General features: G+C 42.4%; 2 protein-coding genes across 2 annotated transcripts; both read right to left on the bottom strand.

Annotated features, from left to right (window-relative positions):
• Positions 1-666: 666 nt before the first annotated feature.
• On the bottom strand, positions 667-1,236 carry RNASE9 (ribonuclease A family member 9 (inactive); the record flags this gene model as incomplete). The annotated part of the gene is made up of 1 exon (XM_080707073.1): positions 667-1,236. The coding sequence occupies one exon, from the start codon at positions 1,234-1,236 to the stop codon at positions 667-669; it is 570 nt and encodes a 189-aa protein (XP_080563199.1).
• Positions 1,237-17,692: 16,456 nt separating this feature from the next.
• On the bottom strand, positions 17,693-18,268 carry LOC308270920 (inactive ribonuclease-like protein 9; the record flags this gene model as incomplete). The annotated part of the gene is made up of 1 exon (XM_080707074.1): positions 17,693-18,268. One exon carries the CDS (start codon positions 18,266-18,268, stop codon positions 17,693-17,695), a length of 576 nt encoding a protein of 191 aa, XP_080563200.1.
• Positions 18,269-24,605: the final 6,337 nt, after the last annotated feature.

Raw genomic sequence — 24,605 nt, forward strand, 5'->3', positions numbered from 1 at the left:
TGGGCGGGGGTAGGACTTGAAGAGGAATGCCTCTGGATTCTGTCCCCAGTACCACAAACCAAAAAAAATTTTTTTTAAATTAAAACAATTTTAAAAAATTAAAGGAAAGAGAGTGGAGAGATTGACACAAAGTGCTCTGGGGAATTGGCTTCCCTAGTCCTGAAAGGCTTCTGCCCTGTGATGTCCCCTCCCTGGACCTGCTCTTGCGCGGCCCCCTGTGTTGTGTTTTGGGGAAAGAAGAGAACAAGTGTAATATCTGCAGAGGAAGCACTGAGCACGTGGACTGCACCATGTTGGAGCTGCCCCGTGTGGAACCGTGTCGCAGGGAAGAAACGCGCACATCAGAACCACACGAGCATAGCAGAGCCGCACTGCATGGAACCACTTTATTCTTTCTGAGAACTAGAGAACCACAGGAAAGGTCTTTGCAGCAGGCTGAGGCCGGCCAGCCGCCACTGCAGCTTCCGGGGCGATGGGCCCCTGTGAAGCCGCCTCAGGCCTCAGAGCTCAGAGCTGCCCAGGTGCCTTCAGTGGAGCGGGACAGGGAGCGAGGGAGGCAGGTGTGGAAATAACGGGATCAAAACCGCCAGGACTGACCAGGATCCTGTGCTCAGAGACCTCGCAGGGCTGGGAGGAGCACACAGCCTGGTGCACGAGGCTTTCCTGCTAGCCACCTGGCACCAAGTTATCTATATAATCAGGAATAAAATTCTGGATATCATTGTTCCATCGACAAGTGATAACAGGATAACCCGTTTTCACAATAGATTTGTAGTGACAGTTTGGCATTCTGGCTCCACTGGTTAAAATACAGTACACGCCTTCTATTAACAGATAGCCTTTCCTACATCTCTTAGATCCGTCTTTACACACCACTGGTCTAGAGTAACAGGTATTTTCCAAGACCTCGTATGATACGTTAAGAAAGTAGTGTTCCGGCACACAGCGGTGTCGGTAGTGGACATTTTTATACATAACATTGTAAGAACAGTAATCATCCATATATAAAGGCATTTCCTCTTCAACCAGGATCTTCTGTAGAAATTTTTTTTTGCCCGGTGGTCTGGTTGGCCCTGTGCCATAAATTTCCTCTAAATAATCTAGAAACTCTTTTTGTCTTTCTGCTGACAAACCGTCCATATTGATTCCAAATCTATTCCATTTTGGCAGTGTCGGCGGCGGCAGCAGCAGCAGCAGCAGCAGCAGCAGTGGGTGTTTGGGGACCAGAGTCCTCATCGCTTCTCTGTGGGGACAAAAGTGATAAAGACAGATGAGATGTTCTGTGACGATGACATGCGTGTTCTACTTCCTGTTCAGGACCCATTTCTACCACCCATTTCTGTTCTGTGCTCTAAGACTTTGGACTTAGTGGTACAGTGCCATATGCCTGTAATTCCAGTGCTGCGGAGGCTGAGAGAGGAAGGTGGCAGATTCAAGGCCAACCTGAGCAATTTAGCAAGACCCTATTTCAAAATAAAAAATAGAATAGGGCATGGGAGGTAGCTCAGAAGTAGAATGAATCCAAGTTCAATCCCCAGTAAAACACACACACACACACACACACACACACACACGCACACACACTTTGGACCATTTGAAAATCAGTATAATTAAGCCATGTGTGGTAGCACAGACTTGTAATCCCAGTACTTGGGAGGCTGAGACAGGAGGATCCGGGTTCATAGCCAGCCTCAGCTACTTAGTGAGACCCTTTGTGACTTAGTGAGACTTGTTTCAAAATAAGGAATAAAAAATGGGCTGGGGGGTGTAGCTCAGAGGTAGAAGGCCCTTGAGTTCCATACCCAGCATCACACACACACACACACACACACACACACACACACACACACACACATCAGTACAAGCTGGGCGTCGTGATGCACGCTTGTAATCCCAGCATTCGGGAGGCTGAGACTAGAGGATAGCATTTGTGGCCAGCCTCAGGAGCTTAGTGAAGCTGTCCGCAACTTAGTGAGACCCTGTTTCAAAATAAAGAATAAAAAATAGGGCAGGGGGTGTAGCTCAGAGGTCGAATGCCCCTGGGTTCCATCCCCAGACCCGCAAAAAAAAAAAAAAAAAAAAAAACAATACAATTGACAGTTCAGAATTTATTTAAATATCTCTTAAATATTCCCTACAAAATAACCTCACTGTATCTATGTTAGTTCTGAAGACAGTGGATAGTGAAGAGAGAAGTGTTACAGGGAAAATGAGGTCAGGGGGCACCCCAAGGAGGGGAAAGAAGGGGAAGGAAAGGAAGAAGGACAGGGGGAGAAGAGGGGAATGAAGGATGGAAGGAGAAGATGGGCAGGCGGGAGGGGAAGGGAGACCAAGCCCACCGTGAGAGAGGAGAGAATACACAGGACCGGTGTTCTTCCATCTGGATCAAATGCAGGCTCAGCTTCCTGAGAGGTGATTTGCACAGCAGAGAGTCATACCTACTTGAACCACCTCTTTCTTGACATCTGGCTGTGAGAGGAAATTCTTCCACTTTTATTTTGCTTATCTGGCCATCGATGCCCTGGGGAAGGGTTGAGCAAGGCACAGAGAGGCCAGGTGAAGCCCCACCGAGCCTCCTCTGCCCGCGTGCATCCTCCTCTCGCTGCACGGCGTCCATACCCAGCTGCTCTGCCTGGTCCCCGCCAGCTTCCTTCTTCCACTAAGTGACGCTTACCTCCTGCTCCTCTCATGCCGTTCCCTGGCTGCCCGATGCACTTCGTGGTTTCGGTTCTGACGGGGTCATGTGACCTCACCAGCAGACATTCCGGCCGTGTGCCCTGTCAGCTTGTCCGTTCACCCCACAGTGGGCTGCACTAATATTTCCCCTAACAGTACTTTAGAAGTTCACATCTTCATGATACAAGTGTGTAATTCTCAGCAGATGAAAAATATTACCATATATATTATATAGAGCAAGATTATATATTATTACATATTATAATATTGTATGTTATATATTAAAATATTACCATGTACTACATATGTGTGTATCTGTGTGCATATATCCACACTATATATACACACATTACAGATAGGTAGAGAGATACATACATATATACATACATATATACATAGATAAACAGATACATAGACACATAGATAGTACATAGATTTGGCACTGGGGCCTGAACCAGAGGAATTTTACCTTCAAGCTTCTTTTTATATTTTCTTTTGAAACAGTGTCTAAGTAGCTGAAGCTGGCTAAGAATCCATAATTTTCCTGTCTCAGCCTCCCAAAAACTACGATTAAAATTATACACCCACACACCTGGCTTACATTACAGAAAAATTTAAAAAGAAAATACTAATTTGATCCATATTGATGATGTAATTATGAGCAATTACTTTTTTTTTTTTTAGTACTGGGGATGAAACCCAGGGGGGAATCGTCCTCTGAGCTACTTTCCCAGGGTCTCGCTAAGTTGCTGAGAGCCTTGTGGAGGCTGGCTTTGAACCTGCAATCCTCCTGCCTCAGCCTCCCAAGTACAGGAATTACAGGGTGTGCCACTGCTCCCAGCCTTTAATGACGTTTACTGGGCTTTCCTTAGGAGCTTGAGCAATAGTGACATAGTCTGCAGGGATTTTTCTAATTGCTAAAATGAATGTCAGGGCCTGGTTTACTCTTTCGTAAAGGGTAATGTGTTTCATAGAAGACTTCTGGGCCTGTTTATCATTGTCTATTCCTATTCCAAACCTGACTGTTTCTCAATCCAAGAAGGAGGCATTCCTCTCAGAAAAATGCAGGGCCCTTTGTTCTAGTCCAGAATAGATTTCAGGGCCTGCCTTGGCCGATGGCCTGCTTACCTCAGTCAGCCCTGGTGTTGTCAGTTCTTCAGAGAAAGGCTATTCCAAGGGCTGAGCTGAGGAGAGCTCCAGATGGAGACACCGATCTTCAACAAAAGGGTGTGCTCCGGCCGGGCGTGGTATCAACTCCTGTAATTTCAGCACTTAGGAGGCCAGAGCAGAAGGAGCAGAGGTTGAAGCCCTGTCTCAAGAATTTAGCAAGACCCTCAGCACCCCACATGACCTTGTTTCAAAGTAAAAAATAAAAAGTTCTGGCCGGGCGTGGTGGCGCACGCTTGTAATCCCCGCGCTTGGGAGGCGGAGACAGGAGGATCGCGCAGGTTCGAAGCCAGCCTTGCAGGCCTAAGAGACCCTGTTTCCAAATAAAAATATAAAAATAGGTCTGGGAGTGTAGCCCGGAGGTAGAAGGGTTCCATCCCCAGTACCACCAAAATAAATAAATAAATAAATAATAAAACATTCTGGGAGGTGTAGCTTAGAGGTAGACCATACCTCAGTTCAATTCCTAGGGCCCTCCCCCACCCCAAAAAAGGGAAAAAAGGGCATGATACTGGAATTAGGAAAAGAGAGAAACAAACAAATTTGGGCAGTTTATAAATACATTGATGAGGTCAAACTAAAATAAAAATAATGGTAGCATAAATTATATATTGAGCAGTTATATGTCTTTTATGCTAAGGACTTTGTATATTGTTTTCATCATTCAAACACCTATTGAATAAAAACATTGTGGGTTCGTGTGTGTGTGTGTGTGTGTGTGTGTGTGTGTGTGTGTGTATGTACTGAGAATTGAACTGAGAAGTGTTCTAACTTTGAACTACACTACCTTCCTTAGTTTATTTTTATATTTTTATTATGAAATAGGGTCTCTTTAAGTTGCTGAGGGTCTCACTAAATGGCTGAGATTGGCCTTGAACCTGAGATCTTCTTTTCAGTCTCCCAAGTACTGGGATTAAATACCCAGCTCAAAAGATTTTTAAACCAGGCGTGGCCCCGAATGCTTGCAATTTCAGTACTTGAGAGGCTGAGACAGGAGGCTCACAGGTTAGCAGCCAGCCTCAGCAACTTGGGAGGTGCTCTGCAACTTAATAAGACCCTGTTTCAAAATATGAAGCCCCTGCAGCAGCTCGGGCTGGAGAGGACAAGGACAGCAGTCGCCGGGCCCAGAGAGAGCAGGCCGGCCCTGCCCTTGGACTGCTGAGGACAGGCACGCATCACTCACATCGCGGCAGTGCATCTAGAGGTGTACCTTACCCGACACTCAGCGCTGGTGAGAGTGTGCTGAGGTGGGCACTCATGCATTTCGGATCAAAAATGGTTACAGTCCTTTGAAAAAGAAGTGGCAGATCATTGAAAAGTTTTAAAGCCAGAGTTTTTCAGAAATTTTCATTGTTTCTTTACTTTTTCTTTTTTTTCTTCTTTCTTTCTCTCTTTCTTTCATTCGTTCTTTCTTTCTTTTTTTCTTTTGGTGGTACTGGGGATAGAACCCAGGGGCCTTCTACCTCGTAGCCACACCTCCAGACCTATTTATTTATTTATTTATTTATTTATTTATTTATTTATTGCGGGTCTGGAGATGGAACCCAGGGGCATTCTACCTCCGAGCTACATCCCCTACCCTATTTTTTACTTTTTATTTCGAGACAGGGCCTCACTAAGTAGCTGAGGCTATCCGCAAAGAACTGTGATCCTCCAGTCGCAGCATCCTGAATGCTGGGATTACAAGCGTGCGCCACCACGCCTGGCTCCAGACCCATTTTATATTTTATTTTGAAACAGGATCTCACTAAATTGCTGACAGCCTCACTAAGCTGCTGAGACTGGCTTCAAACCTGCGATCCTCCTGTCTCAACCTCTCAAGTACTGAGATTACGAACCAGAGCCATTATGACTGGCTATTTCAGAATCTTTCAATATCTAAAATTCTAAGATGAAGAAATGATGAGAGAGACTTCATTAACACATGTGAAATGTGCACAAGTTTTGCCTAAAGGGAAAAACTTTGAAAATGTCAATGTCTAATAACAGAGAAAAGATTAAATTGAGTTTGATACATTCATTGTAGTTACCATAATATGCAAATAAAAATTTTAATGAGAAGCCCGGCGTGGTAGTGGGTGCTTGTAATCCCAGCATTCAGGAGACTGGACAGGAGGATTGTGATTCATGGACAGCCTCAGCTACTTAGTGAGGCCCTTTTCAACTCAGTGAGATCCTGTTTCAAAAATAAAGAATAAAAATTAGTGTTGGGAGTGCAGCTCGGAGGTAGAATGCCCCTGGGTTCCATGGCCAGTACCACACACACACACACATACACACACACACACACACACACACACACACACACAAATGAAATGCGGGCTAATATTTATTGACAGTATTCAACATTCATGGAATTATATACACTCTCAATGGGATAATCTTCAGAATATATATTTCAGAACATATATGTATATTTATTCCAAAATATAAACACACACACACATATGTATATATTTGAGAGCTACAGTGCATTTTGTGTCTAGCTGACAGTGAGACAAAGCCCAGGCAAATTACCTTAAGCACAAGAGGAGCAATGCCGACTCACAGGAGATGCCAGTCCTACAGGTGCAGCAGGAGAAGGACTTCAGTGCTTCCCTGGGCTCTGGGTCTCCCTCTCTCCCTCTCCGCTCTCCCTGTCACCCAGGGTCTCTCCGTGTGACGCAGACTCAGTTATCCTCAGCCCTCTGCCTTGTGTTTAGGGCCACAGTGGGAGGGGCCATCCTCTCCCTCCTTCATCCAACATGGAAAGAGGTCTTCTGATTGGCTTTGCCTCTCTCACATGAATAAAGCCAGGGATGTGGAGGCCTCTGGTTGGTCAACCTGGAACAGGTGCTCTTGGAGAAGTACAGGCAAAACCACACAATTCAAACCCTGCCAGAACTTCAGTTGCTGACAGAAGGGCTGTGCCTACTGCACAAAGGAGTGATGGAGACCAATGCAAAAGTGCATTCGGAAAGACTGGGGAAAAGTCAAAACAGTGAGGTCCTTCTACATTAGGAGCTCAATGAACAAAAATATAGATTACACAAGAGATAAGAGAAAAAAACAAAATCTTTTTTTCTCTCTTTAAGATTATTCTTTTTACAGTTAGAACATATTTGTTTGTTTATTTATTTTTTTTAGGTACCGGGGATGGAACCCAGGAGCATTTTACTTCCAAGCTACACGCAAGCCCTATATTTTATTCTTTATTTTTGAAACAAGTTCTCACTAAGTTGCAATCCTCCTGTCTCAGCCTCCCAAATGCTGGAGTTACAGGTGTGCGCCACCATGCCCGGCTACAGTTAGAACATATCTAGACATGGGTTGGGATGGAAGAAGCTAAAAGCAAATGAAGGTAGACAAAGCCAGAAGAAATGTAAATACAATTATACATAGCTAAAATACCCAGCCAATTAGCAGTAAAACAGAAATGATTCTAGCCGGGAGTGGTGGTGCACGCTTGTAATCCCTGCGCTTGGGAGGCAGAGACAGGAGGATTGCACAGGTTCGAAGCTAGTCTCACTGCCTTAAGAGACCCTGTTTCCAAATAAAAACATAAAAGTAGGTCTGGGAGTGTAGCCCAGAGGTAGAAGGGTTTCCAGGAACCCCAGTACCACCAAAAGAAAAGAAAAAAAATGAAATGATTGTAAAATTAATGTTTAATGAAAATAGTCAACATTCATTCAATATGCTTATACATTTGATAATAAAATATATTTACCTTTCTTTTTCTAACTTTGAAAAGTAATCATCATCTTTAATGAGAAAACTATAACTTTGTTTTAAAAAGTGAATAAAGCATTTTATGTTTGGAGACCATAACCTTGAACACTACGGACAACAATAATATTCTGAAAATCCAGTTTATTTTTTCCATGTTGTGGACAGATCTAGTCAGCGTGATGAGTTTTTCTGCACGTGTAATGATATATTAAAGTAAGTTTTCCCACAAGACTCTTTTCATCAACTGAAAATTCTGATCTGACAACACACCCAAATCTTGAAAATCACCTCTTAAAATTTGGAAGCAAATATGGCAAGTCTCTCCTGTAACATTTACTATCCCACCAATGGCTAAGGAGCAGTTCATTTTAAAAGGTGACTAGTACAACTGCTGAGCTCAGGGAATTAATGTTGAAATATTCTTGCTCCAGTTTTAGACAACGTGCTACACTTTCCTCTTTGCTTTTGTTTTGCTTTGTTTTCTGGGGGGAGCTGGGTGGAGATGCGCACAAAATGGAAGAATCCCACCGTACAGAAGAGCGATGACTCTGCAAGCAGAACCGTGCGGCTGCCTTTTTTCTTAGGACCTGGGCCTTTTAAAACAGAAGCTTTGCAGAACATTACATTATTTTTTATTATTAAATGAGAAAATCTCATTTGTTACATCGTCACATTGCTAGTCAGAAACACGCTGCAGTGACGAAGAAAGTCCATGCTGGATCAGCCCGCGTCCTCGCTTCTACGCACTCATTACAAAGGAATACTGCTCACCACAGACCAGCACAACAGTCCTGGTTTTCGTTATATTGAAATCTCCCCAATCATCTTCTAATGGGGTATTTCACTACCTAAATTATAGTTCTTCATTTTTACAATTCACCCCAAACTGCATGAACGAAGTCTCACACTCAGACGTCTCAGGCTGTCAGGAGTCCTTCACACATCATCCTTGGCACCTGAAGGTCACTGCCACTTGTCCCTCTGCCATCATTCTTAATAGTGGTGGTTTTTTTTCCAGGGTCCCATCAGATCAGGTCATCTCCTTTTTCTTTCTTTTTTTATTATTATTATTTTTTTTCCAGTACTGGGGATGGAACCCCAGGGCATTCTACCTCCGAGCTACACCCCCAGCCCTATTTTTTTTTTCTTTTTTTGAAACAGGGTCTCACTGAGTTGCGAAGGGCCTCACAAGGTAGCTGAGGCTGTCCACGAATCGTGATCCTCCTGTCTCAGCCTCCAGAATGCCGGGATTACAAGTGTGCGCCATCACGCCCGGCTCAGGCCATCTTTCAAAATCCCATTTTTTCTCAGACCATTCTTCTGTAACTGTCCACTAATACCTCAGGTCAAGGCGCCGTGTTTCATCGTGCTCAGGGTCTTCCTGCCAGCCCATGTCCTTTAACAGTCTGTGTTCTGCCTCAAGTGAATTGGAAAGAAGATCAATTTTCGGGAAGGTTGAAGACCGGATGGTTTGTAGGGAAATCTCCGAGGCCTTGCCATTCTCTCGGGTAATTTCCTTTTCAGCAAGGTTTCTATTTCTACCCCTTTCTTGGTGAGTACTATTGCCATTGTGCAAATTAAAAGCATCTCCATCCTTCGCTGAGCCAGCATGGCTTTTATCTTCGTGTCCTTTTACTCTGTTCCTTTTTAAGCTTTCAAAGCGCCACTCTTCGTCTCAGTGTGCGTTCGTGTCAGTTTGGTGGGACAAGGCTGCTGACACCGTCAACAGGTAAAGAGAAATGTGAATGCTTACACTCTGTCACTGAAGTTGTTGATGGACTAAAACTCTTGGCAGCTGATTTAAAAGCATTAAGGTTGCCAGCATCCTATGTAGATTTGTGAGGGAAAGAAGTCCCAACTTTATTCTCTTTAGCTTGGCTTTTCCACTGTGGAGGCTTTGTTGCTGGAGGAGCAGATTTGGGGACTAAGCCTTTGTAAACGCTCAGGTCGGTTCCGTTCGTAACTGGCTGTGACTGAAGACGCCCCACTACAGGGAATCCAGGCAGTGGTAAATGTGTTGCATGACCTTTCTTAATGATCATCATCCTCGAAGCTCAAGATTTAGGACCTGAAGGATATTCCCATGCCCCTGCAGCTGAATAATCTCTCATATTCAGGATTTAAAGACGAAAAATCCTCATCCTCAAACAGTTTGCATTCTCTTTTGTCTTCTTTCCTTCCGGTCTCTGTCAGATTTCATGAAAATGGTCTCTGCTGTTTTTATGTAGTTCTTGGCTCTTTCCAGAGTGAAGAATACTGCTCCATTAGGACGTCTAACACCCTCAAAGCCATCTCAAAGGTTGTGTCTTTAATTTAGATTCACATTATAATGATTTTCCATCCATAAGAATTTTTGAGTGTTTCTCGAAACGCATTCGTGACTTCCTTGGTGATGATGGAGTAGGAAAATTAGGTCCAGTCTCTGTATATCCTTCTCCTCCCCCTCCCCCCCTCCTTCTTCTTCCCAGGAAGGAACCTAGGGACATTCTATCTTTGAGCTACAATCCCAAGTCTTTTTTATTTTCCTTTTGAAACAGGGACTCACTAAATTGCTGCGACTGGCCTCAAACCTCCTATCTCAGCCTCCCAGATACTGGGATTGTAGGCACCACCACCAAACCCACCCTACTTAGCCTTTGTTTTCATCTTCTGTCTCTCAGTGTAAGAAGATCCCTCTATTCTATTTTTGTTTTATTAGTAAAGTTCTTCCCTTTTACATGGGCAGATCCATGTAAAATGATGACCCTCCTAAAAAGTATTCCCTCTAGTTTAATATTCACTGCACAGATTCCTTGATAAATATCAATAATGGGTTTTGCTTTGTGGAAACCCAAAAATGTACTATCCTGCCCTTTGTATACCTCTTGCCTGGATAATGTACAATGTAATCCCAGAGAGCATAAAATAAATTATTTATTAAAATGTGTGTATCTGTCAAGATCCCTTACTTATATTTCAAGTTATTTGTTCACTCAGAAAACACTCACTGTATATATGTAATTATAGGCATTGTTCTAGGTTTTGCAGAGAAATGAAGAATGACGCAAAGCTAAAATAATATACATTTAATATGTAAATGCTCAGATAGTAGTATACTAGATTAGAAGGTCAGCTGCATAAATTGAACGTATTTTAATGAGAGAAAGAAGGCGATCTTTGACAAATAATGCAAATATTTGGCATTTTGAAACAAGGGCTAAGCATGCAAGCACATTTGTGTATATAATTATTACTGTGAATGTTCTTGTTCCTTTGAGGTTTGTCTTCTAGGAGCTAGAAAACAATGTAACACAGAATTCAGGCTTATGGAAAATATGTTCTTGAATTCAAACTCTCTTGTTGAAGGCCTAATTTACCTTTCATTTAATATGATTCAGTGCCCTCCTGAGAGGCTCTAAGTTGCTCCAGGTATTTCCTTTGATCACTTAAGGAGAATCAGCTATTGTTCACTCGCTCTTGTCATTTTCCAACCGTGGAGACTGAGGTGGAATAGTCATCGCCACACTCCAGAGTCCAGGATGACCGCACCAACTGTGACGAGCAAGGGCCAAGCCATTTCCTTCCAGTGTTTCTGCGAATGCCATAACTCACAGGTGTCATGACCTCTTTTCAGAGACATGGAAAACGATTTATTTTTAGGGAGAGAGAAGAAAAGAAAGTTTTGGATAAAACATGATTTCTTTTTTTTTTTTTTCTTTTGATGATTGTTATAGTTTTTGGAATGGTTCCTAAATGTTCCCAATTTTTTTTTTTTTTTTTTTTTTTTTTTTTTTTTTTTTTTTTTGGTGGTACTGGGGATCCTGGAAACCATTCTACCTCCGGGCTACATTCCCGGACCTATTTTATATTTTTATTTGGAAACAGGGTCTCTTAAACCAGCGCGGCTGGCTTCAAACTAGTGCGGTTGTCCTGTCTCTGCCTCCCAAGCGCGCGGATTACAAGCATGCGCCACCATGCCCAGCCTAATTTTTTAAAATTTGTTTTACTTTCATCTTTTTTCTTTTTTTCCCAACCGTGACCCATTCCATATGGCATCTTTATTGCAAAAGTCAACATGCTCTTAGAAATTCAGACTGTAATTGATAAACATTACATATATGAATTTAAATGTATAAACAGAAATTCAATAATATCTCCTATTATACTATTACACAAGTTCACAATTTTGTAAAAACTGTGACATAGGCATACTATACATCAAGAGGAACCACTATTCCTTTTCATGTGATTTTTTTTCTTTTTTAAAAATAATGATCCATCACCATAGACCTTTTCCCCCTTAACAGGACTGCTTTCCAATTTGTCATCTCAACTGGTGACAATATTTTTCCAATATTATATGAAGAGATTGAGAAAAATTTTGCATTCCTTGGAGTTACCTTTTTAAGCATGGGCAAAAATTTAGTAGATCAAGCTGATCTAACCAGATTAGTAGCCGTTATTGCTGATCAGCTACTTATAAAGGCATCATACACATTCAGAAGAACAGCAGATATAGCTTCTGATACTATATGTTATCTGTGTACAGAAAGATGCCAAGAAAATGAGTCATGGGAGTGATTTGCTTTTAAGAGAAACTCCACTGTTGGGAATTTGAGGGTGGGGGTAAAAACAAACTCCCAGAGGAGGGAAAGGATATATGTGTATGCATCTATTTCAAATAAACCTTAAATTGTATAATTAAGGCATATTTTAAATTCATTTTTGAGAAACATGTTTTAGAATTCTTAGGACACTTCTGAAGTCGTTTGGCTCTATTAAGGCATACTGAAAGTGAAGCTGTACACAACGGATCTGAAGCCTCAAAGGAGAAGCTCGCCATCTACCTGCTCTTCACTTGAGCACCCTTCTCTTCCAGCCCTGCCCCGTAGCTAGAAGTCAAAGAAATCCTCAACTCTACAGGGAGTGCATTTCATTATTGATCCTTATTTGGTGTGTGGCCAGGACATGAGACTAAGCATATCTCTGGCAAAAAGTAGACAAAAATATGACCTTGCGTCTCTTATAACACAATGATTATAGTGACCAACAGTAAAAGAGTATAGTAAAACATTTTCAACAATTTGTATTATAGACAAAATACAGTGTGAACTATTATGCCTATCATATATATATATACACATAAATATGTACATATATATTATCTCTATATTTATTATAATAGTATATACGCATATATAGTATTAGAATAAAAATTCTTAATTTGATTTTGTATCAAAATTATGCAGCAACAAATGAATTGGGTTAATTTGGTTTCATTAACTTTCTTCAACTAACAGAAGCATAGGGTTAGTCATTAGCTTTGATTTCATTCTCATTTGAAACACTGACTGGAATAGAGGGAGTGGAAGCAACCATGCTCCCCAGGTATTGGACCACACATTCCTCCTCCTTAATTAGTGAAGAACATCACACACGTTAGAAATGTTCAGAGAAAGCCAATTTAGTTTATTTTGGTTATAAACGAAAGGCTTCCCCTTGGAAATACTTTTGCTACATTTCTTTCACTGAGAGGTGTAATTTATAAATTAATATTGCATCACCATTTCATGCCCAATAGGGTAGTTATTACTTAAAAATCCCAGCATAGGGGCCTCTGGGGCTGAGATCGGAGCCTCCCGAGGGGTTAGGCCGGTGCTGGGGACAGCAAGGCAGGGATCAGAGCCTGCCCTGAGACAAGGCTGGTGCTGGGGCCTCCAAGGCCGGGATCGGAGCCTGCCAAGGGGTTAAGCCGGTGCAGGGGCCAGCAGCCGGCATCGGAGCCTGCCTTGAGGCAAGGCCGGTGCTGGAGCCTCCGAGGCCAGGACAGGAGACTGTCGAGGGGTTAGGCCGGTGCCAGGGTCAGCGAGGCTGGGATCGGAGCCTTCCTTGAGGCAAGGCTGGTGCTGGGGCCACTGAGGCCGGGGTCGGAGCCAGCCGAGGGGTTAGGCTGGTGTGGGGGCCAGCGAGGCCAGAATCAGGGCCTCCCATGAGGCAAGGCTGCTGCTTAGCCAGCGAGGTCTGGATCAGTCCACCGGGTAGCCAGCCACTACTGGGGCCGTCAAGAGTGGGATCGGTACTTGCAACGTGGCATGCACAGAGAAATATCACAGAAAATAAAAATCAGATGCTTCCCCTAATCAGCAATAACTAGGAGGAAAGGGGCAACAGAAAGAGGTCGAGTTATAGAAAGGGCCCTATAGTGAAGCAATTAAGGTGACCGATCAGAGGGTATGGGATAGGGGAGGATGGAACCTCTTTAAAACTCAGGAGGTACATATACAAATGTATCAAAGTTAATCACCAAACAAGCATGGGATTGAGGGAGGGGGAGGGAATGGGATGGGGACTGGATGAGGGCTAATTGGATGATGTGTGCTTGTATATCCTCTCAAGTCTTGTATTCCAGTGTGATGTATGATTACAATGCACCAATAAAAATAAATTAAAATTAAATTAAAATTTTAAAAATTTACATAAAAAATCCCAGATAAAGAAGTGCTAATCACCCTGATTTAATCATTATACATCGTTTCAGATTATCACAGTGTTCCCCACAAAAATGTGCAATGATTACATATCAATTGAACATTTCTTAAAACCCAGGAAATAATGAATGTTGGTAAGTATTTGATGAAACTGGAACCCTAGTACACTTCTGATGGAAATGTAAAATGATGTAGCCACTATGGAAAACAGAATAGTGGTTCCTCAAAAAATTAAAATATAATTACTCTATGATCCAGTAATTCCAGTTATAGCTTTAGACTCAATAAATTGAAAGAAAGGACTCAAATAGATATTGGTGCACCCATGTTCATAGCAGCATTATTCACAATAGTCAAATGGAGGCAACCTAAGTATTCTTCAGTGGATGAATAGATAAACAAATGTGTTATGAACATACAATGAACTAGTATTCATCTCTAAAACGAGAGGAAATTATAATACATGCTACAGCATGGGTGAAACTTGAAGATACTATGTTAAGTGAAAAAAAGCAGTCAGAAAATGACAGATACTATGATCGTACTTATATAAGGTATCTAAAGTCATCAGTTTCATAAAGAAAGAAAGTAGAATGGTGCTAACCAGAGGCTGGTCGGATGGATAAGCATGGAGTTAAATATTTAACGGATGGAGATTTTCAGTTTTACAAGATGAAAGATGCTCTGGATGTGAATGGTGCTAATGCTTGCCTATGCTTAATGCCACTTAACTGTATACTTCAAATGATTTAAATGATCAATTTATGGCTATTTATACTTTGCATAACAACTTAATTGATGCATCATTTGAAGGACTCTAGTAAAAATACATTATAAAATTGCCAGGCATGGTGGCGCACGCTTGTAATCCCCGCGCTTGGGAGGCTGAGACAGGAGGATCGCACAGCTTCAAAGCCAGCCTCAGCTACTTAGTGAGGCTCTCAGCAACTTAGTGAGACCCTGTTTCCAAATAAATATAAAATAGGTCTGGGAGTATAGCCCGGAGGTAGAAAGCCTCTGGGTTCTACCCCCAATACCACCAAAAAAAAATAAAACATTATAAAATGAATCAAGGTTATGCATAATATTCATTTTAATGATGAAGTTAGGTATTATTGAAGAGAAAATGCAAATATAGGTTGGGTAATAACTATTTGAAATCTTACAATGGGTGGAACTGAAAATTATTGTTTAAACTTATACTGGTAATTCACTGAGTGGATCCAGTATTTGGATTTTTTGTGTAATATTAAACAACAGAAGTTATCCATGTAAATTACTCCCAATCTATTTTTGTTGTTGTTGTTGTTGTTATTGTTGTTGTTGTTGTTGTTGTTGTTGTAGTACCGGGGGTGAAACCCAGGGGCTTTTCTACCTCCGGGTTATACTCCCAGACCTATTTTATACTTTATTTGGAAACAGGGTTTCACGAAGTTGCTGAGAACCTCACTAAGTAGCTGAGGCTGGCTTCGAACCTATGCAATCCTCCTGTCTCAGCCTCCCAAGTGCTGGGATTACAAGCGTGCGCCACCACGCCCAGCTACTCCTGCTCTATTTCTATAATTCTAATACTAAAAGTTATTTGTGTGGATGTGGTGGTGCACACTTGAAACCCCAGTACTTGGGAGAAACTCGGGCTTGAGGCCAGCCTCAGGTACTTAGTGAGGCCCGCCACAACTTAGTGAGACCATGTTTCAAAATGAAGAATAAAAAATAGGGCTGATAGTGTAGCTCAGAGATAGAATGCCCCTTGTTCAATTCCTAGTATCACACACACACACACAAAAGCTATTTGAATCATCTTTGCTATTCTGGAAGAAGGAGATACATTCATACTATAGTTATTGTTCTATATCATGCTCTCCTAAATATGATTTATGTGGTAAATAATCAAGATTAATGAGGTGAGTAGGACCTAGAGAGATGTTCTGTACAACTGACCTAGGCCAGAACATGTGCAGTTTCCTCAGCTCATAGGTAGAAGGGCGATTTTTAGAGGGATCAATGAAGATTCCCTCTAAAAGGTTGATAGTAACCTGGGCATGATGGCCAAGCTAGTAATCCCAGTACGTGGGAAGCTGAGACAGGAGGATCTCAGGTTGGCAGCCAGCCTCTGCTACTTAGTGAGGCTCTCTGCACCTTAGTGAGACACTGTTTCAAAATAAAAAATAAAGCTGGGGTTGTAGCTCAGAGGGAGAATATCCTTGGGTTCAATCCCTAGGGGGAAAAAAAGGAAAGAGAAAGAAAGAAAGAAAGAAAGAAAGAAAGAAAGAAAGAAAGAAAGAAGAAAGGAAGGAAAAGAAAGAAAAAAGAAAGAAAGAGAAAGAACAGGGAATCTTAAATGCACAAATTTTGGCCCAGAACTTTGTATTGTGTAGGATAATGCATTAGTGAAATGATTGTTTTATTACTATCCTTGGGTTTTTTTTTTAATCATTTTTTGGTGATGATGGTGTATTGGGGATTGAACTCAGGGACATTATATCTCGGAGCTACGCTCCTGGCTGGCATACCATTCCTCTTTTGACAGTGAAAAACAATGCATCTCCAAATACGAGGCTGAGCTCCAGGTCCTCTTTACCGAGCAGGAAGAGGAGCCGGAGGGTCAGACAGGTGTCTGGAGGGCTGATTTCCTCCCTTAATCACTGAAGTGGGCCTCGCAGTCATTGTTGCTAGGCCCTTACTTATATCAACTAATTGATAAATTAGAAGCTTAGCTCTGAATCCCAAGACAGTGATGGGGAATGGAGAAGAGACTCACAGATTGGACTGGGATGGGATGTGCCAAGACGATGGACACTTTACAGTTACCTTCTGCTAACACTACTTCTTATCTCGTTTGCTAGAAAGTCTCAAGGAATCATACTAAAAAGATGTGAAGAAGTTGCAAACCAAAGGGGAAAATCATTACTGACACTGGGCTGATAGACTTCTCTATCACTCGGCTTCTCCAGGTGGTACCGCGGCCTCCCGCCTGCAGGTGGAGCCACCTTGACTTCAAGGCAAGGCAAGGCATTGTGGGTAATTGTGACACCCCCCCCACCCCCCGGATTGAGGAGTTTGTAGGATGGTGAAGACTGACATCTCAGCTAAAAGAAGGAAGCTGGGAGACTCACACAATAGCACCGGCAGTTGAAAAGTGCTCTGGGGAATTGGCTTCCCTAGTCCTGAAAGGCTTCTGCCCCGTGATGTCCCCTCCCTGGACCTGCTCTTGCGCGGCCCCCTGTGTTGTGTTTTGGGGAAAGAAGAGAACAAGTGTAATATCTGCAGAGGAAGCACTGAGCACGTGGACTGCACCATGTTGGAGCTGCCCCGTGTGGAACCGTGTCGCAGGGAAGAAACGCGCACATCAGAACCACACGAGCATAGCAGAGCCGCACTGCATGGAACCACTTTATTCTTTCTGAGAACTAGAGAACCACAGGAAAGGTCTTTGCAGCAGGCTGAGGCCGGCCAGCCGCCACTGCAGCTTCCGGGGCGATGGACCCCTGTGAAGCCGCCTCAGGCCTCAGAGCTCAGAGCTGCCCAGGTGCCTTCAGTGGAGCGGGACAGGGAGTGAGGGAGGCAGGTGTGGAAATAACGGGATCAAAACCGCCAGGACTGACCAGGATCCTGTGCTCAGAGACCTCGCAGGGCTGGGAGGAGCACACAGCCTGGTGCACGAGGCTTTCCTGCTAGCCACCTGGCACCAAGTTATCTATATAATCAGGAATAAAATTCTGGATATCATTGTTCCATCGACAAGTGATAACAGGATAACCCGTTTTCACAATAGATTTGTAGTGACAGTTTGGCATTCTGGCTCCACTGGTTAAAATACAGTACACGCCTTCTATTAACAGATAGCCTTTCCTACATCTCTTAGATCCGTCTTTACACACCACTGGTCTAGAGTAACAGATATTTTCAAAGGCCTCGTATGATATGTTAAGAAAGTAGTGTTCCGGCACACAGCGGTGTCGGTAGTGGACATTTTTATACATAACATTGTAAGAACAGTAATCATCCATATATAAAGGCATTTCCTCTTCAACCAGGATCTTCTGTAGAAATTTTTTTTTGCCCGGTGGTCTGGTTGGCCCTGTGCCATAAATTTCCTCTAAATAATCTAGAAACGCTTTTTGTCCTTCTGCTGAAAAACCGTCCATACTGATTCCAAATCTATTCCATTTTGGCAGTGTCGGCGGCGGCAGCAGCAGCAGCAGCAGCAGCAGCAGCAGCAGTGGGTGTTTGGGGACCAGAGTCCTCATCGCTTCTCTGTGGGGACAAAAGTGATAAAGACAGATGAGATGTTCTGTGACGATGACATGCGTGTTCTATTTCCTGTTCAGGACCCATTTCTACCACCCATTTCTGTTCTGTGCACTAAGACTTTAGACTTTAGCAGTACAGTGCTATATACCTATAATTCCAGTGCTGTGGAGTCTGAGAGAGGAGGATGGCAGATTTGAGGCCAGCCTCAGCAATTTAGAACAACCCTGCTTCAAAATTAAAAAAATTGGGACTTCCGGGAAGATGGCGACGGAGCAAAACGGGGCTTACGAGCCCTGCTAACAACCAATGCCTATTACTACAGAATTGGCGCCTTTCATAGCCAGAGAACACCATTAGCAGAGAAACAAAAGATATAATTTTAAGGGACAGAGAAAAGAGGGCTGGAAAAACGAGACACCAGAAGCTAGACCGCAGTGCTGCAGCTGGAGCCACGGCATGAAGCGGCGGGCGCCATTTTGCCTTGCAGCACCAGGCTACAGAGAGGAAGGGAACTCATAACGGAGCTCAGAAACCAGAGAGTAGATACAACAGCCTCACGCCCGAGAACGTGGCAGCAGCGCCTTACTGCTGGCGGCAGCGGCGAGTTCACCGGACGGCACCAGACCAACGCACTCAACAGCCCACCAAACTCCAAAGAGGAGCGGCGGACAGCAAGCCGAGGTGAGCCGCAGCGGTACAGCCGGGCTGGATTCGGCAGGTTTCTCGGCGCAGGGAACAGCTAAAGCTCCCAGGGGCTGGGCTCAGCGCACCCTGCAGGGACTCAGAGTGGAGTTCAAAAACAGAGAAGAAATACGCCAGCCTCACGGCCAAGGGCGCAGCAGCGTCGCCATATTGCTACTGGCGACAGCAGCAGCGAATTCACCGAGTCCACGACAGCTCCATCTGCGCACTCAACAGTAAGTCAAATTGCGGCCCCTAGAGGAGAAATCCCAGTACTGTACTCCCAGGGACTTGACCCAGTGGGGGAGTGGTGGTGGCAGAGATATTACACCATAGGAGAATGCCCAACCTGGCACCCCCCATGGTCTAAAGCAGCCTCAATTGACTCCCTGGGTCTGAGACTCTGCGATACAACCCAGTAAAGGAGTAGTGGGGTCTGAGATACCACAGACTCGAGATCCAGAGCACCTTAAGTGAAGTCGTAGTGACCCAAGGGAAGAACCCAGAGAAGGCACAAACTTCCAAAATCATGGGAAAGAGGAATAACAATGGAGCAATGAATGCCCACAACCCCACAACATCAGAACCTGATAAAACAGAAATTCAGAGATTTCTAGAAGATAAAATCAGGAAAATAACTAGAAATAATAGAGGTGTTTCGAAAAGAATTCAGAGAGAGCCAAAGAGAGATAAAGGATGCAATTAATGAAGTAAAGGCCTCAATTCAAAGTACAAGCAACCGATTTGACCACATGGAGAATAGAATCTCGCTCCTAGAAGATGATCATTCAAAAAATGAATGCATAGTTTCTAATTTAGAAAAAGAAATCCGACAGCAGGAATCTGACATTGAAGAAATATGGGCCCATTTTAAGAGAGCTAACCTAAGAATAATTGGAATAGAGGAGAGAAAAGAAGGTGAACCAAAGGGATTAACAATCTTTTCAAGGAAATAATAGCAGAAAATTTTCCAAACATAGAGCAAGAGGTTGATACACAGGTCCAGGAAACTTATAGAACCCCCGTTACAGAGGATCAGAGAAGAGGATCCCCACGCCACATAATTGTCAAAATGACCAATGTGGAAGCCAAGCAGAGAATCTTAAAGGCAACAAAAACAAAGGGCCAAGTGACATTCAGAGGCAAATCAATTAGAATCACTCCAGACTTCCCAAACCAAGTCATGAGAGCCAGAAGGGCTTGGAGTAACATATTCCAAACTCTGAAAGAAAATAACTTCCAGCCAAAAATTTCCTACCCAGCAAAACTTTCTATCAAATTAGATGGAGAAATAAGAAGCTTCCATGACAAACAGAATCTGAAGGAATTTATGTCTTCAAAACCAGCGCTAGAGAAAATACTCAAAGAGATTAACTACAAAGAAGAAATAGGTAACACACACCAGAACCAGAGAAATAAGATTTTCCATCCAACAGACAACTAAAATTGGTTATCTGTGGAGATTCATTATTTATGTTAGTCTTTTACCTATCTCTAAATTGTATTGTTTGCTTTTATTGTTGCTATTTTTAGGATTTCTAGTTGGAATATTAATATACCTTCAGATATAGCATTTGGAAATATATTATCCCATTCTATCAGTAACTTTTAACCCTGTTTACATTGTCATTGGATATACAATATTTTTTATTTTTTAGGGAGTTCGTATACTCTTCTGTTGCCTGTGCCATTGAAATCATATCCAAGAAATCACTGCCAATTTCAATGTTGTGAGGTTTTATGACCTAGATTTTCTTCTAAAAGTTTATAGTATTAAGATTTATATTTAGGTCTTTTATCTATTTTGAGTTAATATTTGTATATGTGTTAGGTAAGGGTCCAATTTTATTCTTTTTCATGTAATTATTATTTTTCAACAATATTTAGTTAAAAGATTATTACTTCCTCCACCAAATGTTCATCGAAACCTTGTCAAAAATAACTTGACAATATAGGGAAGAATTTAGCTCTAAGCTTTTATTTAACTCCAATAGTTTATATATCTGCCTTTAGAACAGTACTACACTGTTTCAATTATTGTAGCTTTATATGGTTTGAAATCAGAAAATATACATCTTCTAGCTTTGTTCTTCTTCGAGATTGTTTTGGGTATCTAGAGTCCATATTCCATATCAGGATAGATTTTTTCTGAAAAAATAAATAAATAAATGTATGATAGCTTCACCTAAAAAAAATATTCTCTGGTAAGAAAGAAAGCAAAAAGAAATATTGAACTGTTATCTTTTAGTCATCAAAAGCTAGGTATCAGACAAATGAAACTGTTTTGTGAGATTATTATCGTTAATATTGGATAAATTGCTATAAAACTAGATATCAACCACTAAGCCAAGCATGGGAAGGAGGGATGGGGAGGGAACGGGGTGGGGATCAGATCGGGTAGGGGCTAACTGGGCGATGTGTGCATGTATGTCTACAAAAGTATTTTCTTTGTACCTTTATGATGTATGAATACATTGCACCAATAAAAATAAGAAAAAAAATTTAAAAAATAAAATGCTTGGAGGGCAGCTCAGAAGTAGAATGAATCCAAGTTCAATCCCCAGTAAAAGACACACATACACACTTTGGACCATTTGAAAATCAGTTTAATTGACATTTCAGAATTTATTTAAAATTCAAATATTCTCTATAAAATAACCTCACTGTATGTATGTTAGTTCTAAAGTTAGTTAGTTAGTCCTGTCAGCAGTTCCCATTACAGTACTTTAGAAGTTTGTATCTTGAGCCAGGCGTGGTGGCACATGCTTTTAATCCCCGTGCTTGGGAGGCTGAGACAAGAGGATCACACAGGTTCGAAGCCAGCCTCAGCTACTTGGTGAGACCCTGTTTCCAAATAAAGTATAAAAATAGGTTTTGGAGTTCAGCCTGGAGGTAGAAAAGCCCCTGGGTTCCACACCCAGTACCACAAAAAAAAAAAAAAAAGTTTGTGTCTTCATTATATAAGTGTGTAATTCTCAGCAGATGATACTCTGTGTGTGTCTGTATGTGTTTATTTGTTGTTTTGTTACAGAAGAAACATTCTCCCTCCAAGCTATACCCCCAGTCCTTTTTATTTTTATTTTAAAACAAGGGATCATAAACTTCCCGAGGGTGGCCTCGAACTTGCAATCCTCCTCTCTTTGCCTCCCAAGTACTGGAATTACAGGCATGCTCCACCATGTCTGACTTATATTACAAAATAATTTTTAAAATATTCATTGATGCATATTAATATTGATGCATAAAATATTAATGATGCATATTCTTATGCTATTTGGTAATTATATCCAGTGACTTTTTAAAGACTTTTCTAACAGGAGCTTGAGCAGTAATAACATGGGAGCACAGGAATTTTTTTCCAATTACTAAAATGAACACCAGGGCAGAGTCTGCTCTTTAATGAAACACATCATGTTTTGTAGAAGATTTATCATCTTTGTCTTTCCTACTCCAAATCTGACTGTTTCGTATTAATTCAAGAAGGAGATCTTATATCAGAAAAATGCACGGCCTTTTGTTTTCCTCCAGGACGGGATTCGGGGACGTGGCCTGTGGCATTCTTACCTCACTAGAGCCTGGTGTTGTCTCTTTTTCAGAGAGAGGCTATTCCAAGGGCTGAGCCGAGGAGATGCCCTGATGCTGGGGTCACTGACCTTCCAGAAGATACCATTATCCAGCCAGGAATGGTGGCTCACACCTGTAATTCCAGTACTTGGGAAGCTGACACAGGAGGATTCCAGTATCCAGCTCAGCCTCAGCATCTTAGCGAGACCCTCAGAAACCTAGTGAGATCTTATTACTATTTCAAAGTAGCAAATTAAAAGAGCTTGGAATGTACCTTGGAGATAGAATGCCCCTGGATTCAATTCCAAATAACCAAAAAGAAAAAAAGAGAGATTGAGAATAAGGGCATCATGCTGGACTTAGGAAGAGAGAGGAACAAATTTGAGCAGTTTATAAGTATATTGAAGCTGTGCGTGGTGGTGCACACCTGCAACTCCAGTACTTGGAAGACTGAGGCAGGAGGATTGCAAGTTTGAGGACAGCCTTCGGCAAGTAGTGAGACTCTCAGCAACCTAGGGAGACTGTGTTTCAAAATAAAAAATAATAAAAAAAAATAGGGCTGGGGATATTAGCTCAGGGGTAGGGTACCCCTGGGTTCAAATAGTGCTAAAAAAAAAACATATTGGTGAGGTTAAACTAAAATAAAAATGATGGTAATATAAATTATATAAAAAGCTATCATAGGTACTATACTAAGAGATTTATAAACATTATTTTCATCATCCTAACACTCAGTAAGTAAAAACATTGTGGAGTATATGTGTATTTGTTTTGTGGTACTGGGGATACATGCCAGGCGTGTTCTATCTTTGAGTACACCGATAGCCCTATTTTATTTTATATTTTGAAACATGGCCTTCTTAAGTTGCTGAGGGGCTTACTAAGTTGCTGAAGCTGAACTTGAACCTGCAATCCTGATATCTTGGCTGCTGAATAACTGAGATTGCGAGCGTGCTCCACCATGCTCAGCTCAAAAGCTTATTTAATTCTTCTTGTTCTCATTAGCATCTCCTCCAACCCGAGTGACTCTGGGGCAGTTGCAGGCCAGAAACCCCGGGTACACGTGGTGGAGGTGGAGGTGGAGGGCCGTGCCAGCTTTAGGTTTGGACTCCAATCTTAGGAATGAGAGAGGTGGATGTCGGGCATACATTGCAAACCTGCGAGGATGGAAACACTGAGCACTGGAACGCAGAACGGGACAGAAGGCCAGGACCAGGGCAGATGGTGCCATGGAGTGGGCACTGCTGACCTGGCCCTCCCTGCCTCCTTTCACACTCAGCCCTGGCCCCCAGTGAGGGGTCTCCTGCGGGAGCGATCCCATCGCGAGGCAGGGCGCTCAGCACACACTGAACTGAGCCCCTGCAGCAGCTCAGAGTGCAGGCCGGCCCTGCCCTTGGGTTGCTGAGGACAGGCACACGTCATTCAGCAACACTGTGCATGGCAGCACCTGACACTCAGCACTGGTGAGAGTGTGCCGAGGTGGGCACTCATGCGTTTATGATCAGAAACGTTACAATCCTTTTGAAAAAAGAAGTGGCAGATCCCTGAAAAGTTTTAAAGCCAGAAGCTTTTCAGAACCTTTTCTTTCTTTCTTTTCTTTCTTTCTTTCTTTCTTTCTTTCTTTCTTTCTTTCTTTCTTTCTTTCTTCTTTTCTTTTCTTTCTTTTCTTTTCTTTTTTCTTTCTTTTCTTTTCTTTCTTTTTTTTTGGTACTGGGGATAGAACCCAGGGGCCTTCTACTTTGGAGCTACACCTCCAGACCTTAATATAAATTTTATATTTTATTTTGATAAAAAGGGTCTCACTAAGCTGCTGAGGCTGGCTTCAAACCTGTGATCCTCCTGTCTCAGCCTCCCAAGTACTGGAATTACAAGCCTGAGCCATCACGCCTGGCTATTTCAGAACCTTTTAATATCTAAAATTTTAGATATTAAATTTTAAGATGAAGAAATGATGAGAGGGACTTCATTAATATACGTAAAATGTGCACAAGTACTGCCTAAAGGGGAAGTGTGTGTGTGTGTGTGTGTGTGTGTGTGTGTGTGTGTATGTGTGTGTGTTACTGGGAATGGAACCCAGGGGCATTGTAC

The sequence above is a fragment of the Muscardinus avellanarius genome (assembly GCF_963383645.1).
Source record: "Muscardinus avellanarius genome assembly, chromosome: 12".
Lineage (NCBI taxonomy): Eukaryota > Metazoa > Chordata > Mammalia > Rodentia > Gliridae > Muscardinus > Muscardinus avellanarius.